General features: G+C 36.2%; 1 protein-coding gene across 1 annotated transcript; it reads left to right on the top strand.

Annotated features, from left to right (window-relative positions):
• The first annotated feature begins 5,518 nt into the window (after positions 1 to 5,518).
• On the top strand, positions 5,519 to 17,603 carry LOC107299160 (constitutive coactivator of PPAR-gamma-like protein 1). The gene is made up of 3 exons (XM_015828527.1): positions 5,519 to 6,340; positions 13,290 to 13,536; positions 17,190 to 17,603. The coding sequence occupies exons 1-3, from the start codon at positions 5,867 to 5,869 to the stop codon at positions 17,369 to 17,371; spliced, it is 903 nt and encodes a 300-aa protein (XP_015684013.1). The 5' UTR covers positions 5,519 to 5,866; the 3' UTR covers positions 17,372 to 17,603.
• Positions 17,604 to 20,827: the final 3,224 nt, after the last annotated feature.

The following is a 20,827-nucleotide window of genomic DNA, read 5'->3' as shown; positions in this document are numbered from 1 at the left end:
AACAAGAAGATCAATGATTTTGGTGAAAGGAGTTTTAGAGGAAAAATGATAATCAGGAAAAAGCTCAGAGACAATTACAATTTAAGTTAGGAACTGAATTTCTTTTTCATATGCTATCTTGTTCCTTCTTGTCATTTCTTAAACTGATAGCTTAAGGGCAAGACCTACATATTTTGTATTATTTTGCCTATCAATGGATGCATGCAGTTCGGTTGCTTAAATAAATGCTAATATTTTTTATAATGCAGGTAATATATACAGTAAATAAACTTTTCAAGAGGAGACATATAATATGTTGCAACTAATTCAAATAACAATGATTTCAAACCACAAAGAAATCCAAAATAACTTTGAAAATATAAACCAATTCATCTCCAATTTAACTTTACAACAAAAAAAATCCCAGGAAACAACAGAGAAGGAACAGATAAAATAGACAACTGAATACAAATTTGAGGATAGAGACTTAAAGATGGAACCTAACAAAACAAAGAAGTATGATTTAACCCAAGTGGAAAAAAATTACAAGAAATACTGGATTTGGAAAAGACAACTTATACTTTAACACCACAAAACAAATTTGAGGATAAGAAAAAAGATTGGACAAAATGGACTGCAGAGATGCCAGGAAAAACACTAGAACTGGAGAGACAAAAAATGATAAGAGAAGCAGAGAAAAAAAAGAAATAAAAAGATTTTCAACAAAAATGAATGGGCAAATGCATCTCACAAAGATATTGTACTTGACGTACTTTTTATATCTACAGTAACACCTACAAGAATATGGAAAGATTCTTTGATTCAGCAGAACATATTGATTAAGAAAGATACTGGACAAAAGAAAAAGGCTAAAGTAAAAATTAAGAAAATAGACGATGGGGCCTATCAGAGAGAATATTTAAAAAAGAAACACCTGTTCGAATATGGTTAAAGAAATAGAAAAATATTGGATGTGAATTTGACTTTAAGAGGGATATGAGTAATATAAAAGAATTGGAATGGCTTATATAAAGGAAATGTTTTAGATATCTAAAGGTGACTGACTTTAAGAAAATTACAATGGATTAAAATGTTTTGAATAAGAGTTAAAAGACTAGAGGACTAGACTTATTAAATGGAATATTTAAAGATCAAATATATTTTTAATTATGGTAAAAAAGAACGAAAAAAAATTGGAAATAATTATGTATTAGCTTATAGGAAATAGGGATTTTAAGTAGCATGCTATCTTTTTATTTTTTTATTCTTATTCTTTTTTTTTTTAGTCTTATTTATTCCTTAAGAATGGTAAAAGTATTGGGTTGGCTTATATGAAAAATAGACTTAAATATTTAAATGTAATTAACTTTGAGAAAACCTTAACCAGTAAGAATGTTTTGAACATTGTGGGAAAAACAAATGTAAACAAGAACTGTAAACAGGATCTATGATGAGACCACCAGAATGACTAGATAGAAAAGGAATATTATATTGATGTGATTATTATATGTAGAAATATTAGAAAACTTTTATACTCAATCATCATTAATTAAAACAAGAATTGTATTAACTTAAGGTTGGTAAAAGAGAACATTATGGGAAAAAGCGGAAATCAAGTAAAGTTATTATGTGGATTATAGATTATAGAAATCAACTGTTAGTGAATGTTTCTTAAATGTAAACCCAGACAACACAGTTTACCAAATATTAAGGTGATTATGTTAAAAAATTAATAAAACATATTTAAAGAAAAAACTGGCACTGCAATCAAAGAACTTTATCTAATAATTAAATTATTCTATTTAAAAGAAATCTCTTCAAATCTTATTTCAGTGCTTCATCACAAGCAGAGTGTACATGTGTATACATTTCTGGCAGATATGAATGATGAATGCCCTGAGTGTATACTGACAGAATATATTCCCAGTAGGCTCACCCAAGGCATCCTAGATAAAGCAAACAGGAACCTATATTGGGCAGGGATCACTTTACAGCATACTATACAGCAAAAGCCAAAAATACAAAGTGATTGGCAATACAGAGCCAAGTGTTGGACCTTCCACTCAAATGGCACCCAAACACACTACTGAGAAAGATCTATTGGAGTTTATGGTATTTATGACATGACTAGGTTAACGTTTTCAGGATGTATAAATGCTGATGTAAAATTCAAAGTAGCAAAGATAGGATTACAGTCAGTACATGGAGCATATGAAGCAAGAATATGGGAAACTTAATGCAGTAAAAGAAGAAATTAATTTATTACTCATTGATTTCCTAGATGTCAATGAACTGAAATGGGTTGATTTTCAACCAGAAATGAAATGAAGTCATACAGCTTACTCTTGAAGACACAAAAAACAAAGAGTGCTTTTGTTTGATTTTTGTATCAGATTTTGCCCATGTCAAACTAGTTTTGGGGGGGAAAAGGAAAAAGGAAAGGGAAGAGGTTCCTATTATTGAATAAATGTTACTGCTGTTTTAGGCTGTTTAGTCACTACCTTAAAAAAAAATCATTCTGTAGTACTGTTTTATATATTCATGGATTTAATTAATACTCTAATGCCAGTTTATATAAAATGCAATGCAAAATTTCATTTACATTCCTGTTTTCCCTCCAAATATTTTGTTTCCCCCCCAGAATAAGCCAATTGAAGCGCTCCAGTAAGATATTCAGGATTTCCAAATGTGGTTTGCCCAGAATAGGAAGTTGTCTTCAGTTTTCTGGATGTATTAACATCCAAAATATGCAAATGGAATATTTTCCATGTCTGATGGTGAGTGCTAATGGTTTATTTTGGTTTTTCTTTCCTTCAGATTGCTAAAGATTCTGGAGACTGTTGTGTAAATAACCACTTGTAAGCTCCTTTATTATCAGTGAAGTTCACAGGTTCACAGAAAGCCAGTCAAAAAGATAAAGCATTCTCTGCCTTAATGTCATTTGGGGCAGGTATTGCTTATAGATTATTGTATTGCACACTGGATAACTGAGAAAGTCAAATATTTTTAAAAAGTCAGCATGTTTTATTGATTATGAAAAATATTACTTTTATCAAAAACATCAGACAATGGAATGTGCTTAGAAAAGTAGGAATCCCAAAACATTATCACAATACAAAACCTATAGTCATGAATACGATAAGAGATTGATTCAAACAAAGTTTTATACACTTCCCTTATTCAACCTTCAATGTTAGATATATATTAAGAGAAGCTGGATTTGAAGAAATTTTACTGTTCTCTAGTTGAGTTTGCAAAAAGGCTGCCATATTTATATTCTGCTAACTAATGTTGGTACTCACAGTTATCTTGTAAACCACCTATGACATGTAGAATTGGGTGATATAGAAATTCTTATAAATAAAATTAATCAATAAATATAGCAAATAATTATATTTTCCCCTGAATTTCTGGTTTCCTAGCTGAGGGAAAACCAAGAGGAATGGTGTTGTGGTGATTGCAGTACTTTCTGGAAAGATTAAAGTATTAACATTGGCATATCTGGTTGATTGCAGGATCTTTGCTTTCGCTTGCCATAGTCAGCCAGATGTTTAGACTGGATTTAGCTTTTCTTCTCCATCTATTGAGTCCTTTCCAAAGACCTAGGATAGGTAGAACCTGTTGTTTAATATTAAAGATATTATTGCCGGATTTAACTGTTCCAAGTAAAGCTGCCTTTTGCAACTGATTATGATTTTGTCAATGCTAATAGTGTTCAAATGGTGTTCCAGTTGTTTTGGAATGTTATTATATTTTTATCCCACATATTTATATATAACTCAAGGCAGTGGACATAGTTAATACTTCTGCCTCCTATTTTCCCACAACCTAGTGAGGTGGGTTGGGCTAAGAGAGGGTAATTGGCCCCAATCACCCAGCTGGCTTTCATGCCTAAGGCATGAAACTATCTCCTACCGTCCTTAAGCTGTTTGACCCAAATACCCCTTTTCCCAGTCTTGAATATTATAGTAAAAAAATCACAAACATCTCAGCACTGGCAGTCCCAAACTGGATGCTCAACTCAAAAATAAGCAATTACAAATTGCTCCATTACCCCCAGGATATGCCAAATTATCCCTAATTTAACAGCCACTACATGGAAAATTCTTGGAAGGCAGTGATTTGTTTTAATATGCAGTTCTAGCTCTTATTTCTTTCAACAGTCTTAACACAACTATGGTATTCCTAAATAGACATGCAAAACAGTTTCAGGATGGACAAGCAGAACCAAAGGGTAGGACCAGTACCAATAATTAAAGTTAGATTATTAGGAGGAATTTCCTGATGATAAATTTTGTTAGCTAACAGAATAGGCTGCCCCTTGAACTGGCGGTCTTCAACTAAACTGCATAACATCTATCTGAAATGTTTTGCAAATCTTGCACCAAACTGGGTTGGACTAGATGATCTTTGAGGTCATTTCCAACACTACAATTTCTTGATTCTTTAAGTTTAATTAGAGAGCTCTTTATGTGCACCACATACACACACACACATAAATACATACATATATTATTATTTAATCTTGTGCTTTAAGCTTCCCCTTGATGTTATAAAGGTATTTTGAATTCACTTTATATAAGTAATGAGTTTACTCACACACAACCCTGAATGGAACTAAGTTGCCCAATGTGTGATACATTATTTGTGCATGAACTGAGGCGTGCACTTTCACGGAGCGGGCTTCATGTTCTCAGGTGCAAATGCAGTCGCGGAAGTAGAGTTCGAAGTGAGGGTTTTTGCATGTACAATAAATATTAGCACTCGTATCCATACTTATCGGCAGGAAGCCTCGCAGAGCAAGGCTTATAGAGTTCAGGTCGACCGCACGGCCGCAGGTGGCATGTGGATGTCCAGCCACCGAAGGCCCGCTCCTCCTCGAACCCCAGGGAATCCTCACACACGCACCCCGCACTACCACGTCCCCTCCTCCTCCTCCTCCTCCTCCTCGTCGTTCTGGCCCCCTTCCCTCCCATTCCCTGCAGCCACCGCCATTCACGCACCTATCCCTCCCTCATTTCCGCTTGCGCGCCCTGGCTGGTCCAATCCTCCTCTCCACTTTCTTCCCGCCTGTCTCGCCGTGCGCATGCTTGGGTTATGCAACAGGCCATGCGCCCTAGAGTCCCAGCTGCAGGGCGGCGGCGCTGGGGCCGTTTTGATTGCTAGCCGAGGCTTTGTCGAGGGCGGTGGTGGAGGTGGAAGAGGAGGCGGAGGAGACGGAAGGGGGAGCTGGCCTGGCCCGGCCAGCCTGCCCTCCCGCTCTGCCATTCAGGTGGAAGTGGGAGCGTGGGCCGTCGGCCCTCATCCAGCTGCCTTCCGCTTGCCAGAGCGAGCTGGCGGGCGGGAGTGGCGGCCTGGGCACTCTGGGCCAAGTCCCGCCTGTTCCGCGACGGCTAGTGGGCTGGCTTCCTGCACGTTGTGCCGCTCCCCCCTTCTTCTTTTCCTCCTTTCCCTTCCTCCTCCTCCTCCCTCCCTTCCTGCTCTCTCGCTTTTCCCTCCCTCCCTTCCTTTCCCCGGCAGAAGGAGCCGCAGCGGCAGCAGCCACAGCAGCAGTAACCCGGATCCCCTGAGCCATGGCGCTGTGAGAGCAGCACATGGCGGGCGCAGCAGCCATGAATCCCCCAGTAATCCATACAACTCCCCCCTGAAGAGCCACCGTGTAACTGCAGCCGCCGCCCGCACCCGCTCACCCATCTACCAACCAACCAGTACGACTTAGTTGAATAATATTAGACCACCAGCACCATCTCTGCCCAGCACTACCCATCGCAACTGCTCCTGCCGCCTCCACGCCCGGACCGAAGACGCTCTTCTCAGCCAGCTCCTTCCCTGCGCCGTTGTCGCCACCTAAGTCCCCGCTAACAGCCAGCCTGATCCCACCGTCGCCATGGGAGTGCAGGGCTTCCAGGACTACATCGAGAAACACTGCCCCAGTGCCGTAGTGCCGGTGGAATTGCAGAAGCTGGCCCGGGGCAGTCTGGTGGGTGGTGGTCGCCAAAGGCCTCCCCAGACCCCGCTGCGACTCCTCATCGACGCCGACAACTGCCTGCACCGACTCTACGGCGGCTTTTACACGGACTGGGTGAGCGGCGGGCAATGGAACCACATGCTGGGCTACTTGGCGGCGCTGGCCAAGGCCTGCTTCAACGGCAACATCGAGCTCTTCGTCTTCTTCAACGGCGCCCTGGAAAAGGCCCGGCTCCACGAGTGGGTGAAGCGGCAAGGCAACGAGCGCCAGACCGCCCAACAGATTGTCAGCCACGTCCAAAACAAGGGCACCCCGCCGCCCAAGGTCTGGTTTCTCCCGCCTGTCTGCATGGCGCACTGCATCCGCTTGGCCCTCATCCGCTTCCACATCAAGGTAAGCGAGCGAAAGAACGGCCTACTCAGAGGCTGCCCATCGCCCTCTGAGCTGCCCCAGGGTCCCCTTGCATGCGTCGCCCTGCCCCACGACACCAGGGCTCCCTTGCAGCCCCGATCTGCCCTCCAGCCCTGCTCTGCCTCTGCTTTTCGCTCCTTTTTTACTCGCTTCCCACTATCCGGTTCCCCCACCCGTCTCATGGGGGCCCTTTAGCAGGGGCCTGACGCCCCTCGGGGATCAACTCCTGAGCTACCGTCTTCCTATTCATGGAAGCGCCTCGGCACCTTACTGGGTTGCCCCCCCCCCCGACCCTTCCCTGCGGTGGACAGAGGGGCAGCATTAATAAAGATGGCAGCAGACTTTTCCCTCCCGGTTATGGTTTGACTAATTCCAGAGGGAGGAAGGGAGGGAAGTTCTGTTTTCCCATATCCGCAAAATGTCGTCGAAAACTGACTGAGTTCGAACCTTGGGCGGGTAGACGAGATTTCCTGGGATCCAGCGTGTTTCCCGCTGGTCGTTAATGATCATCCAAGGTTGGCCCGAAAGTACTGTACAGTACTGCGTTTGTCTTGGCTACAACTCTCCCCTCCCAGGAACAGAATAAAAATAAGTAAGTCTCGCTGCGTCCTCACTAAGGAGGCAGGGAGGTACAGGGTGCCCGAGCTGGCATAGGAGAGGACTTAGTAAGCAAACTGATGTCCTCAAATCTGTACAGGGATTTTTCTATTTATACATAGAGCTTTCAAAATCAGATGAGAGGAACCTGGAACATCCAAAGGCTCCCATCCACAACGTAAGAAGTCCTAATGAGTTGTTAAGATTAAACACTTCAACTAATCATCATTTTCTTGTCCCATTGTTCCTGAACTTGGATTTCTGGCTTGTTAATAATGCAAGTTTTTTGCCATCTTTCCTCAGGCCTTCTGCCATCATTTTTAAGTATAGGTCAGGTCCATTCTTTCCCCATACTAATAGCTATAAACTATAAACTATAGTTTAAACTATAAAGGAAGATAATTGGTGATCATTGTACTTGATCCAGGAGTGGGAATTGCATTGCCAGTTGGGGGGAAAATCCATCTTATTATATTTTTGTTCTGGGTTCACTCTAATTTTTTTAACTGTGTATTTTGTGTTCTTTTTTGAAAACAACAGGTTCAGGTGCTTTAATTCCATTGTTTTGATCCCTCAAATAAGCAAAATGACCCTTGAAACTAGTAACCACTCTGAATCAGAGTTATTTTTTGATCCAGTTGTTTGTTTTAAGTAGAATTATTTCTATAATTTGTTTAAATCATAAATGGGAAATTAGATATTTGTCAAGAAAATGCACACAAGAAATAAGTTTTAATGTATGATTTAGAGGGCAGGGAAACTTGTGGCTTTAGACTCTAACAATACAACCATTGTAAATAATTTAATTATACTTTTGTAGAAGATACTAAGTTTTAAATTGTTACTATACAACTATGAAACAACACAATTATATATGTGGTTGAATAAATTTATTTATAATATGCTTTGATTTACAGACTTGCATGTAGATCAATGACCATAGAGTTATTCCTCCATTTTTTCTTAAGTTTTTCCCCCCTGGATAATTATATAGTATTGTTCTCATGATAATAGTTGTAATAGCATTTTATTTTATTTTGTTTTGTCCTTAAAATAAATCTACTGGTGAAGTATCCTGCTTGAACTCTTAGTTCTCCTAAGTGAAGAGTTTTGTCAGTTCTGTTGCATAGTTGAGTAAATATGTGACCTTTACAGATAATGTATAGTTTAGTAATTGGAACTTGATGTTATGAGGCTCTGCTTTGTGGCAGATAAATCCATAGCTGTAGAGACAAAGGATCCTCCTCACCCTCAGCTACAGAATATTTTTAGACATGGATATCAAAAGTTAGTTTTTAATAAGTTCAGTGAAACTGAAAACACAACACTTTTTTTCTGTAAGTGTGGGTTAAATTATTTTCTGACTGAAACTTAGCAGTTTAAGGCCTAGAATTCATTCTGTGTTATAGAATGGCTGTGATACTTCAGACTAAGTTGCTAGTGGAAGTCCCTCCCCTTGTTTCAGTTGTAACTGGTAAGAAATTTAGTAAGCCTACAAGTCGACAAATCTGGTGTAATGATTGGCTTATAAAAGTGACAGACATTAAGTGTAACATCATAGCGAACAAGTTAGATTGCTCTGTTCTTGTTACTCATCTGAAAGCTGCTAAGTGCAATCATATTTCTCTAAATCAGATGTGACTTATATTTCTATTTAATACATGATTTGAAGCTAGAAACCCATTTTTACAGTAGTCTTTGCAGAAAAAGGATCAGTGAGTTCAAAGAGTATTGATGTTCTGAAATTTTTATTAAAAACATTTTTCTTTCCAGCACTTAATAAGAATTTTTCTTGTAAAATGGAAATAAAAGCAAATGTTATAGCATAATGTGAACTTTTAAATCCATTAGCAACAGTTCTTCTTACTCTAAATTTACAGAAAGTTTCAATAAGATATTTATTTTTCTGCAGTAATCCTTTAAATATGAACTGGCTTAATACCATTACGTCTAGTGGAATAAAGTTCTAGTGAACTATATTAAAGATAATATTAAAAATATAAAATAAATTCCATCATGATGACTGTTTATGTTATAATATGTACTGGAATTATTGTCTGATTAATGAACATAATTCACATTATATTGGAATCTCAAGTGCATAATTCTAATAAATTGCATAAACAACAGAGAATATCTGTGAGTCTAAATAGTAAGAGGATCAAGGGGAAGTTATATTCAGAACACCTAATATGTCAGTACATGACACGTACATTTTAACTGCCTTTCAGATTATAAATACATAAAGCTATTTTAAATAACTTTCAGTGAAATGCTGTTTCTGTCATTTGACACTCGGCACTACCTATTGGACTTTTTCTCCAATTTATCCAAATGTGTCAGATTATACATTCTGTCACCTATCTATTCTGATCAAAGTACTTGATGAAGATTATAAGAGTTATGTTCCATTACTGATAGAAGAGAATATTTTTAGCTCAATGTTTGAACTGTGGGGTATTTGGTGCTCTCTTGAGCTTGGTTGTTTAGACCAAGGCTTTTCAGCCAGTGGTACGGGTACCACCTGTGGTACATTGGCATCTGGCAGGTGGTACGCGACCATCCTAGAAAAGTGGTAGCAGGGGAGGGGAATGTGCTGAACTGGTGGCAGCACCGCACAAGCCTGAGCAAGAGATGGCTGGAGCTGCAGGGCTCAGCGGAAGCGCCAGGATCAGCACTTCTTCGGGACTGTCAGGGCTCAGTGGAAGTGCCAGGATCAGCACCAGGCTCCAGCTGGAGCTCAGCGCTAATCCTGGCGCTTCTGAGCCCACAAGAAGCGCCTATCAGCTGGAATGTTGCAGCATCTCAAGGGTTTTGTGATTTACATTCAGATGCTTGGCAACTGATTCATATTTATGGTCACAGTGTCCCAGGGTCATGTGAAGTGACCAAAACCTGCTGCAACCACTCAGAAGACGGGGAATAAAAACCAAACACTCCCCACCCCCGCTGCCAATCCTCAACAGAAATGCTCACAACAATGAAAACCTGTTTCTTGCTCGGCTGTGTCTTGGGGGGCACTTTTTTCAGTGCCATTGTAACTTCGAACAGTCATTAAGCAAACTGTTGTAAGTCGAGGACTACCTGTACTTCATCACTTTTTTTCCTTTTTTTTTTGGTCATCAAGTTTTTGACACCTTGCTAAGCGATTGGTGGTACTCAGATATTGCCATATCCTAAAAGTGGTACAATGGGTGAAAAGGTTGAAAAGCCCTGGTTTAGACATCCATGAACACCATCTAGCAGTCAGAAGACCTAATGAAAACTCCTTAATTTCATAATTCATGGACAGACCATAGTTTCTTGGAAACTCAGCATCATAGACCAAGCTAAATCCCAATCTCAAAAAAATGCTAGAGAATTCCTGGAAGACTGATACTCTGCCATCCACAGTCATATAGAGATAAACAACATCTACATCAGTGGTTCTCAACCTTTTTAATGCCGTGACCCCCAACCGGTCGTAAGTCGAGGACTAAACCGGTTGTAAGTCGAGGACTAAACCGGTCGTAAGTCGAGGACTACCCAACCGGTCATAAGTCGAGGACTTTCCCTGCCCGGGAGTGCCACGCATGCGTGGTTCCGCCCCCTGTGCCGGCCGAGGCGTAGCTGGCAAGCGGCAGAGACGGAGCAGGCCGACCACCAGCTGGCCCAGCTCAAGGGAGGTAAGGCACCTGCCAGAAAAGGGGAAAAAAATGGCGGACAGCCTTGCTTGGCAACCCCCATGAAATGGTCGATCGACCCCAAATGGGGTCGCGACCCATAGGTTGAGAACCGCTGATCTACATGCTGTTCAAAAGAGATAATCAAACAGGCAAAAAGGAAACAAAAAAAAAATCAAAATACTTCCTCACTAGCAGTCAGCAGAGATTAAAACCAAGATTAGCAGAAGACCAACAATCAAGAAATAAACAATACCCCAATCAAGGAACCATCAACTCAGGCAAACAAGCTAACAGTAAACAACAGTCTTATCAAGGAACCACAAAATGACTCCCACCTATACTGACAGGGCAAGCAACTAAGCACAGTGAGCACTAAGGACCCTACATAATCTATTATATTTGAAGGGGATCAAATCTGGGAGACCTAATCTTTAATAAAGGTATATTGAACCAAACATTTAGGATATCGTGCACAATATATTTGCTTTATTTTTCATGATTTTGATATTCTGAGTAAAGATGTAATACTGGATTCTTTCCATTGCTTTTGTATTTTAATTAGCATTTGCTCATAAGACTCGATTAACCACTGGCCATCCTCTCCCCCCCAATATTGGTTGTATTGTGTGGGTATCTAGTCTGATGCTCACCACCAAATTGGCATGCTTTTTTCTGGGCAATTGAGCAAGAATTGATCAGGGTGGTCATTGTGGAAATTGAAATTTATAGTTTTACTTTTTGGTTTTTAATGGAGCAGATAGAAGATTAGTAGAAAATATGGATTTATAAAAGAAAAGAAAGTTCTGTTTATGGTTATGTTGAGTGTGGGTGTGTTTAAGAGATTGGAGAGAGATTTTTTTAAAAAAAAATTCTTCATTCTGTTCCCCATATTCAAAATAGTTGATCCGTTGTATATGAATTATATTGTATTCGGAAAATTAGGTTATTGATATTTTAATTAATACCAGAAACATCATAATATTCTTCCTAGAAAAAAGTCCCACAAACTCAGTGTGACCTGCATGATTGTACTATAAGTACTGTTTTTCTAGCTATAGATTATTTTAAGACATCTAGCAGTCTAGGGTAAATTTAACAATAAACAGTTAAATACAGTAAATTACAAATATTATTAATTCAGCTTCTTAAAAAGATTGGTGAAAAAGGTGGTTTTAATTTTTGTAATGAAATTGTAGAATCTGAATGTGGAAATCAGTTCATAAATATGAAGCAATACAAGAGAAACCCCCTGTCTGCTTGCCACAAAACTGGACATCTGACATTGAGGCATTTTTATGGAAGCTTTTCTTGCTAAATGCGTAGTCAGGTTATTCTAAAATTCCTATGGCATTAGAGAATGGAAATTGATGAAATTATAAATAGGGTCTCGGAATCATTAAATGAATCCATGGTCATCATCATATCCTAACTAGCTACCTAGGTGTAGACAATTTCCAGAAATGTAATTAGAAAAAAATACTATTACTCTGAGAGTGGACCAGCATTTTGAAGAAAATGGAAATATGAAATACATAATTTTGAAATGTAAAGAGTTTAAGATAAGTTGTGTTAATTTATAATTGTATGAAATATACTAATTAAAGTTGTGTTCTGTACAGTGGAGCATGTATTTTATGAGAAAGTTAATGTTAGTTTTATAGCTAGTTTAAAATTATTAAAATTATGATAAATTCTAAATAAATAGAATTACAGATAGTTGAATTCTGAGAAATATGGAATCTACTTACCTTTTCTGGGCAAGGAAAAACCAGCAGCCAAATAGAAAAAGAAAAATCACCACTATAATAAAGCTTTACATTTTTAATATATGCAACAAATATTGAAAGCACATATTTTCAGGAAAAAAGAGGCTGAGAGTAATGTAGGAAAAAGCCTCAAAGTTGAGAATATATGTTTTGCTATATAAAATGTCATGTAATCAGTATTTCTGGATCTGAAGTACTGTCATCTTCAGCTTTACTTGCCCATTATTTTTAACCTTTTTGAGAACTAAGGTTTTGCCTTTCTTGAGAAAAACCTCCCTATCCTTTTTAGTTCTAAATTATTTTGTATAGTATAACAATTGTATTATATTTTTTTTAAAATAGGAAATGCTTCATAATACCTTTACAATTTTTCTGCTTTGAATTATCTAAAATAGATCACTTTCATTCCCTAGAAATTGACCTAGTTCAAGTTCCAGGGTCATTCTGTAATGAGTAGAAATAGAATTGTAGGTGAATTTCAGGAAAAGTTGGTCAAGCTGTCAACCACAGAAAGAGTCATTTGATTATTCTGCCACCAAAAGAGTAGGATGGAATATGATGAACCTATTAAGGCAGCTTTTCTCAAAAAGTAGGTTGTGGCTTGCTAATGGGGAACAGGTCATAAAGCATTGGATGAAGCATCATTAAGCATCACTTGCAAGTCCATTCTAAATAAGCTTACTAGTTTCATCCAAAGGAATGCTGAATATAAAGCAGCGTGGTGTTGAAGAGTGCCTGAGTATTATTTTTTGTTTAATTGTATAATGTTTAGCAAGTTATAACTTCATATTCTATATATGAACTTTTTAAAACTTGTGATATTAATGTAGACTTTGGTTTATATGTACAAATGGGTGCTAACTTTTAATATATTCTTTTGTATCTCCCTTTTCTCTTGTGTAGGTTGCACAAAGTATCGAAGATCATCATCAAGAAGTAATTGGTTTTTGCCGAGAAAAAGGCTTTCATGGTTTGGTTGCATATGATTCAGATTATGCATTGTGCAACATCCCTTACTATTTCAGTGCCCATGCCCTAAAATTGAGCCGTAATGGAAAAAGCCTCACAACAAGCCAATACCTGATGCATGAAGTTGCCAAGCAACTGGACCTGAATCCAAATCGATTTCCTATTTTTGCTGCTCTTTTAGGTAGGTAAAATAACACACGACAGTCTGTGTATACATGTGTGTGTGTATCCTGAAAATTTGTTAAAGGGAGACTTGTATGTTTGTAATCATAAACAGTGAATGTCCTGAAAAATTCCATTGAATCTGTGTTTTAGCTATTTGGAAATCAGCCTGCTTTAATTGGAAAATTGTCAAGCGCAAACCAAAATTTTCATATCACTTAATTGAATGTTATATGAAATCTGCCTGCAATTAAAATTTCTTAATTTAACTGGATGAGATTTATAAATGCAATCATTACTATGAAGGAATAAAGCTTACTAGAAAAGGAGAGAATTTTGGTCCTGAGTATTTTTAAAAATGAAGAATGTATCTGTATAGCAAATTCTAATATCCTATAAAATAATTCTAGAATAAAATAAGATAAATAGGGAATGTCAACAAAATAAAAACTATCCATTAAAATAGAAATCTTTAGAAGCAGTTGTCTATAGAAGGAGCTACAGATGTGTGGGATTTTGTGCTGATTGCAGTAAAAAAAGGCGGGAGTGTGCTGCTTTACATACAGACTAAAATACTGTTTAACTTACAGTTAGGTATAACTGCCACCAAATTAGCTAGAAATTAAAGCATTTTATTCACTACAGTACACTCTTGTTGAATAGACACTTAGTAAAATGTAGTATTACATTCCTATATATGAATAGCTTAATTATAATCAAAATCTAACTGAATAAGACCAGAAATAGTGAAAGAATAGTTATTCCAAATATATATAAATGCTAAGATATTTACTCTAGTATCTGCAGCAGCAAATTTGTGTACACATATAGTACATAGGAATTGAGATAATGATTTAGCTTGCTATAATGCTAATCCAGATGTATTTGTTTGCATATAATTTATTTGAAGATTTCAACAGGTAGTTTAGTGTTGGCAATAATCCTAATTTTAAATAATAGTTTCAAGGTATTTGTCAGCCTTATGAGGTATACCAGACAGGAAACACAACCATATGAGCTAATTCTATTTTATTGTAAGATTATATTAACAGAATCTTGCAAGTGTGAGAGAAAACCCCATCTTTTTACAGCCCTAAAACTAGGCAAGGGGCTTATTGATTCTCATGCCCTACTCACATTCCTGCTGTGGGACCAGCTGCCTTTTATCCGGCTGTTCCCTTACTTGCCCTGTGTCCCAAAGGTTATTCCCACATACCATTATACTATGTTGATGGACTGATTTATTAACAATATTTGTTAACCCACCCCAATCAACATGAATTCTGGGCAACAATAGCGTAACACAAACTTCAAAATTCAAATTATATACCAGTGAAAATCAGTAAGTAAAGATACAGGCAATGACAGATTGCCAGATTCAATGAAAGACTGAAAGCATCCCAAATTGCTTTAACTTGGTTATGGAATATAAGGAGAGTTGGGACTGATACACTTCTGGGAGAAGGATATCTCATTAAGTAGACAGCACCATTGAGAAGGCCTATTGTCAGATCTGCATATTCTGTTCCTTATGAGGAGAAGGAACGCTCTCTAAATGTTCTTACCACAGACAAATTTTATTTGGATAAGGCTCACACAAATCACAAGAAAATAGCCAATTCACAGAAGAGAAATCAATGATGCTTAGAAAAACTTATTTATTTATAAAACATATTGTTCAAACACATACATAAACATATACAAAATGAGGAAAAGGCACTCATGCACCCTAAATACAAAGACAGCCTTTTTTGCTCCATACTAAGAGAGTCATCCTACAAATACACCCTCTAACAGACTCTGGTTCAAATTGTTTGGGTAACCAGTTAGGTATTGGCAAAAAAGATACAGGGGAAAATCTTAAATCAATTTAAATCAATTTTTGATTTAGTGTTTGAATAGGCAAGCAGCCACCACAAAACTAGATATACACAAAGATTGCTTTCAAATAGATCAGGTCTTCAGTTTTGTATTTTAAAAAATGAAGACAAGAATGATAATTGTGGTTGATGCTATCAGCAAAGACAAGATGGAATTTTTAGAAAAGATGTTGTACAATGTAGCTTACTTTGTGAATCTAGTTAGTTTAAGGGTTGTAAAACTCTTCTTGATTTTAGGAGTTGTCCATAGCAGCAATGATACTGTATATCCTTTTTCCTGGAATAATGATGCCATCTGGATTACTGAATTTAGCATTAGTCAGTGATATATTTCTTATTTAGCTGTTTTCCACAAGAAAATGAGGATCAAGAAATGTTTTAGTAAAGGATTTCCTGACTAAAAAGGCAAAACTGTATTGGAGCTGAAAATATCAGTGACTCCAGTATCACTACTAAATGTACTGTATTGCTTAAACAAAAGTGGAATTTTTGTATGATTGATAAGGCTTGCCTTCCATCTTATTTTTATCTTAGTCACTTAGTTCTGTCTGTTTTTCCAACAATTGCTGAGTACTTTGATGGAAGGTAAGCAGTAGTATTTCAGTATGTTTTGATATGACTGAAAGTACTGATTCAGTAACATATGTTTTCTCTTAAACTAGAACATCTTTGACAGTGAACTTAAGTGTCTTGTGTATTGTCTTCATTATCATCATCATCATAGACCTCATAGCCATTTAGCTAATGTTTATATTTTCTGTTTTATGGGATGGTCTGTCTCTATTTTGTTTACTGCCTTCTAGAGTGACCCCAAACTCTGACAGAAAAGTTCTTACAAGTGTGAGAAGAAGACAAGATTGCAATTGGTTTCAATATTTTACCATCTGAACCTACACAGTTTGCATGATAGAACAACAGTACCATGAGGATAGTACATAATGGAACTATGAGTATCATCACGTTTTAATCAAATAGGTTTTTTTTTTGAGATGTTAACATAAAAGTCAAACATCAGCATTTCATCTTTGCTGATTGGCAGTATTAGAAAGTTATCCATTAATCCCAGAAATATGGGTAGATCACATATTGGAATGCTGTGCTGCCTATTCTATACCGATGCAGAACCATAATTCAAACTTTGGTATATCATCACCTCAGAAGTAGAAATATTGGAAGAAGGGAGGCTTGTGTGTCTCGTTTCCTTCTTCCTTCCTACTAAGATGCTTGCATAGCTTGGAATGGTCTGAAAACTATTCAGTTTTTGCCTTGGTGAACCATAGAAAATCTTTAAATGTTCAATTTTTGTTTTATAATTGTTATTTTTGTTATAGCAGAGCCCCTGATTTTACATTATGTAGCTTAGGAATTGTTTCATTTTGTTGAAGTGGTCCATGTAGCAAGTGATGTCTGAAAATCTTAACTCCTAAACATTATTACTTGGAAATAGGTTTCAGTGAAAGGGATTTTACTTTCAGAAAAACATACGCAAGAATTAGAAGTGATATTAGAAAAAATATAGATTAATTATGTCTGTTAACATAATGGATTTCCATGATTTGGAGTAGAATTTGAAGCTAATCTATCCAGCTTCAGTAATTCCAAGCACTTATTTAAGTTAATGCATATGTGGAGACTCATCTAACTATGTAAACATACTACTTAAAATAAATTACAATTCATATTCTTACAGTTTTAAAAAGTTATATTGACCCTGGTTTTAATACTGTAAATAGGATATTTTAATTTTCCAGATATTGATGTAATTCATATGGGTATGTATTGTATATTTTAGGTAATCACATTCTACCTGATGAAGATTTGGCTTCATTTCATTGGAGTTTACTTGGTCCAGAACATCCACTGGCCTCTCTTAAGGTAGAACTTCAATACAATTTGTTTCATTTTGAAAAAAATAACAGGATACAAATAATCCATAATGTGAGGCATCTTTTATTATTTTTGGATGTTTCCTGAAAAATAGTCTACTTAATTAGAAGAAGTGACAAAGACTGATAGAGTACTAATGTCGAGATAACAGATTAAAACAACAGTTGCTTGCTTTAAGGATTTTTTGGCACACATACACTAAATTCTAAATCCTGTTTTTTCTCATTTCAGTTCTCATTCTCTCATTCTAGATAGAATCAGCAGTATGTTTAGACCTTTTGATTTTCACTTTTACTCCCCTTTTATTTAACAGTCTGAAAAAATGTTTTCAAGTATACTACATATATTTATAAAAATACAAAATTTAAAAGATTTGCGTAAATATAAATGATCTTATGAAGATCCAAACCCCTTCAAAAAATAAAGCGCTTGTATATTGATGAATCAGAGTTCATGAGTTAGATATTTGAAAGAATAACTGTGGATTGGGAAGAACTGGATTTGACTGGTTATGCCTCCCCTCTAATCTGGTTTGGCAGCTAAAATATAAGTTAAATTAATTCAGTTAGATTATAAAACATTTGAAGTATTTTTTCCTGTTATCTATAACCCAACATAAAAAAAAAACCACCAGCAAACTCTGGTATTTCACAAATAATTTGGAAAAAGTCCTTTGAACCCTGCATGAAGACTAGCACCTATCTGCTACTCATTAAAGAAGTCTATTGCTTTCTAGACTTCTAAGTGAACCTGAAGAAATCGCAGCTATGTAGGAGTCATATTTACATTAACTAATAGATTTTTTAAAGCAGCTGCAGATTTTTTCCCCTATCCTCATTTAGTAATTTGAAAAATAATAGATTTCTTTAATGCGTAGTAGTGAACTGCACAGAATTTTTTCTAAATTAGTTTTCAAAATATGCATATTCCTAATATAGCTAGTTGTTTAATTCAGATTTTGTAGAATTTTCTAGTTTCTCAACTGGGCATATGTTTTTGCAGTGAAAGAAGTACTTATGGAAAGAAAGTGTAGTAGGAACTATAGATCCCTTTATGGCTTTTAGATTCTCTCATTCTTTATTTCAGTTTTTTAAATACTATTATGTTGAATAATGGTCATTTGTACCCTGAGGAAAACTTCCATTTCAAGAATGATTTTTAAATAGGATATATTGGAAACACCAATCTTAATTATTAATAATTCTCTGTTAACATTTACTTGAAAATAAGTGCTATTGATGATAGTGGAACTTGATTTCAAGTAATTGTGCTTATTATAGTTGCCTAAGCAATCTAAGACTAATACAGCAACACAGGTTGAAAAAAGATACTTATTTTATTTTATTTATTCAACCTTAACAAAAAAAATCTTGGAAGAAATAGTATACTCTTAGACCAGTCCTCCAGCATCACAAGATCACAAGCATGATAAGCCATGGCATCACATGTAGATAGGATACTTCAAATCTGCATGCAGGTTGCTTCACTTGATTTTACTATATATTGATGGGGCAATTTACTTTCTGATCATAAGCACCAATAAAATGCTTTTATTGGGAAATTCCACACAATGCATTGTACTGAAAAGGGGATCCAATGCGTGCAGGATTTAATATATGTCTGGTATACCTTATTGAGTCAGCAAGTTTTAGTCACTATCCAGCAGCCGATTGCCTTTTCTTCTTTTGTAATTCTGAACAGAAAAGAACACCAGTTCCCATGTCTCAAGATGGTGGGCCAAACCTTTTGCAACAAAGCTCTTAACTCTTTGTCAACGAACTTGAGGAGTAAAAGCATGTTTTGATTTCTAAGTAGTTTATTAATTTAGAGATTCAATTAGAAGAAATATGGACAGCTTTGTATATATGTTTATATGTCTCCTCTGATGTACAAAATGGAGTAGAGTAAATCTAATAGTAGCAAAGAGATGTTTGTTTTAAGGGAGTTATATCCTTCCTGATATTACCTTTTGTAGTTATTTTGCTGTGTGCAATTTTACTTTGAGATCAGATCTGATTTCATGAGTTAAATCTGTGCCCATAGATGTGAGCAAGGTAAATAAGCAAAAGTAACTGCCCATTTCCTGTATCGTCATATTAGAATTTTATACCACAGAGGTCTTAATTTATAATTAAATATGGATTTAGAGGTTTACATTTATGGATGGCTGTATTTTTCAAAGATGAAACTTGCCTAGCCAAAAGCATACGAGGTTATAGAGAAGGCCTGATACAAAGGTATTAATATTGCAGCAAATTCTTTTTTCCATTATAAAATTAACAAAAAAGGAAAATACTAAAAGGAATTTATAGCATTTGTTTCACTCCATTGTTTTTTTAAACTTGGGATCATGTAGACAGAAAGAGAATATAGAAAAATAATTTTTTAAAGAACTAGAAACCATGGGGACTTGAGTTTTTATATATTGGTTCTTCAAGAGGAAAAGTGGAAACTTTAGAAAACTAAATGCAATCTGGACTTTGTCACTTTAAGAAGATAAATGAATTATGCATAAATTATATAAAAATTGAAAATACCTATTCTTCAAGCCACAATAATTATACTCCCAAGGTTACTATACTTATATTTTAGTAATCAGAATGTTGTTATAAATATGAATGAATAACTATTTTATTTATGTTTTGATACATAGTTTATTAGATTATTTTGACCCATTTATAGGCTGATTGTAGTTTGAGATTGGGATATTTGATGGATTTGATTGTGCTATATGTATTCGTTTCATTTATCTTACAGTACTTTTATACCACCCAAAAATGGAAGTTCTTTGGTTTGTTCAACAATAAAAGCTAAAATCATAAATAAGAATGGAACCAAAATTTAAAAGAAAAGCAACAACATAAAAGCAGCATATGACAGAAATAATAAATGGTATATTTGGCTTATGTAGGCAGCAAGTTTACTCACCCATCCGTTCTGTCCTCCGCCCAATACAGCAGAGAGCTATGTGAAATAAATGATTAAAATGATTTTTAAAATTATAGCTTTAGATTTTCCTGTTTCAGTATACCTCAAAAACAGCATTTTTTCACTTTTTTATGCTATAACAGTGTTAACGTCAAAAAAATGGCTTGATTCACACTTATTAAATATTATATGTTTTTAGTGCCATATGTGACTACAGCCATTGTTGTTTCTAAACCATGATTTATAACTTAATATATTGTGTTAACCAGATCACTAAGCCTTGTTTGAATGGACTAGCTCAGAAGGAAGCATGAATACAGCCATTGTCTGATATCTGATTACTTCAGATTTTTTCATTCAGGATCAATAAGATATTTTAGTGTTTTGCAAATGTGGATAATTTTAGTCTTGTTGCTTTTATTGCATGACATATTTTTCTACATTTGCAAAATAAAAAACATACTTGAATTTAGCAACATCATGAAGTATTTATGAATATATATATTTGCTTATAAAGGGTCTTATTGGATCTGAACACTATTAGTGTCTATGAGTTTGGGATACTTTGCCAGACTCCCAGTACTTTATGGGCTACTGTAAATTGAGCAGCTGTCT

This window comes from Protobothrops mucrosquamatus, unplaced genomic scaffold (assembly GCF_001527695.2).
Source record: "Protobothrops mucrosquamatus isolate PMUCROS unplaced genomic scaffold, P.Mucros_1.0 scaffold4620, whole genome shotgun sequence".
Lineage (NCBI taxonomy): Eukaryota > Metazoa > Chordata > Lepidosauria > Squamata > Viperidae > Protobothrops > Protobothrops mucrosquamatus.
This window is presented reverse-complemented; position numbering and strand designations above follow the sequence as displayed.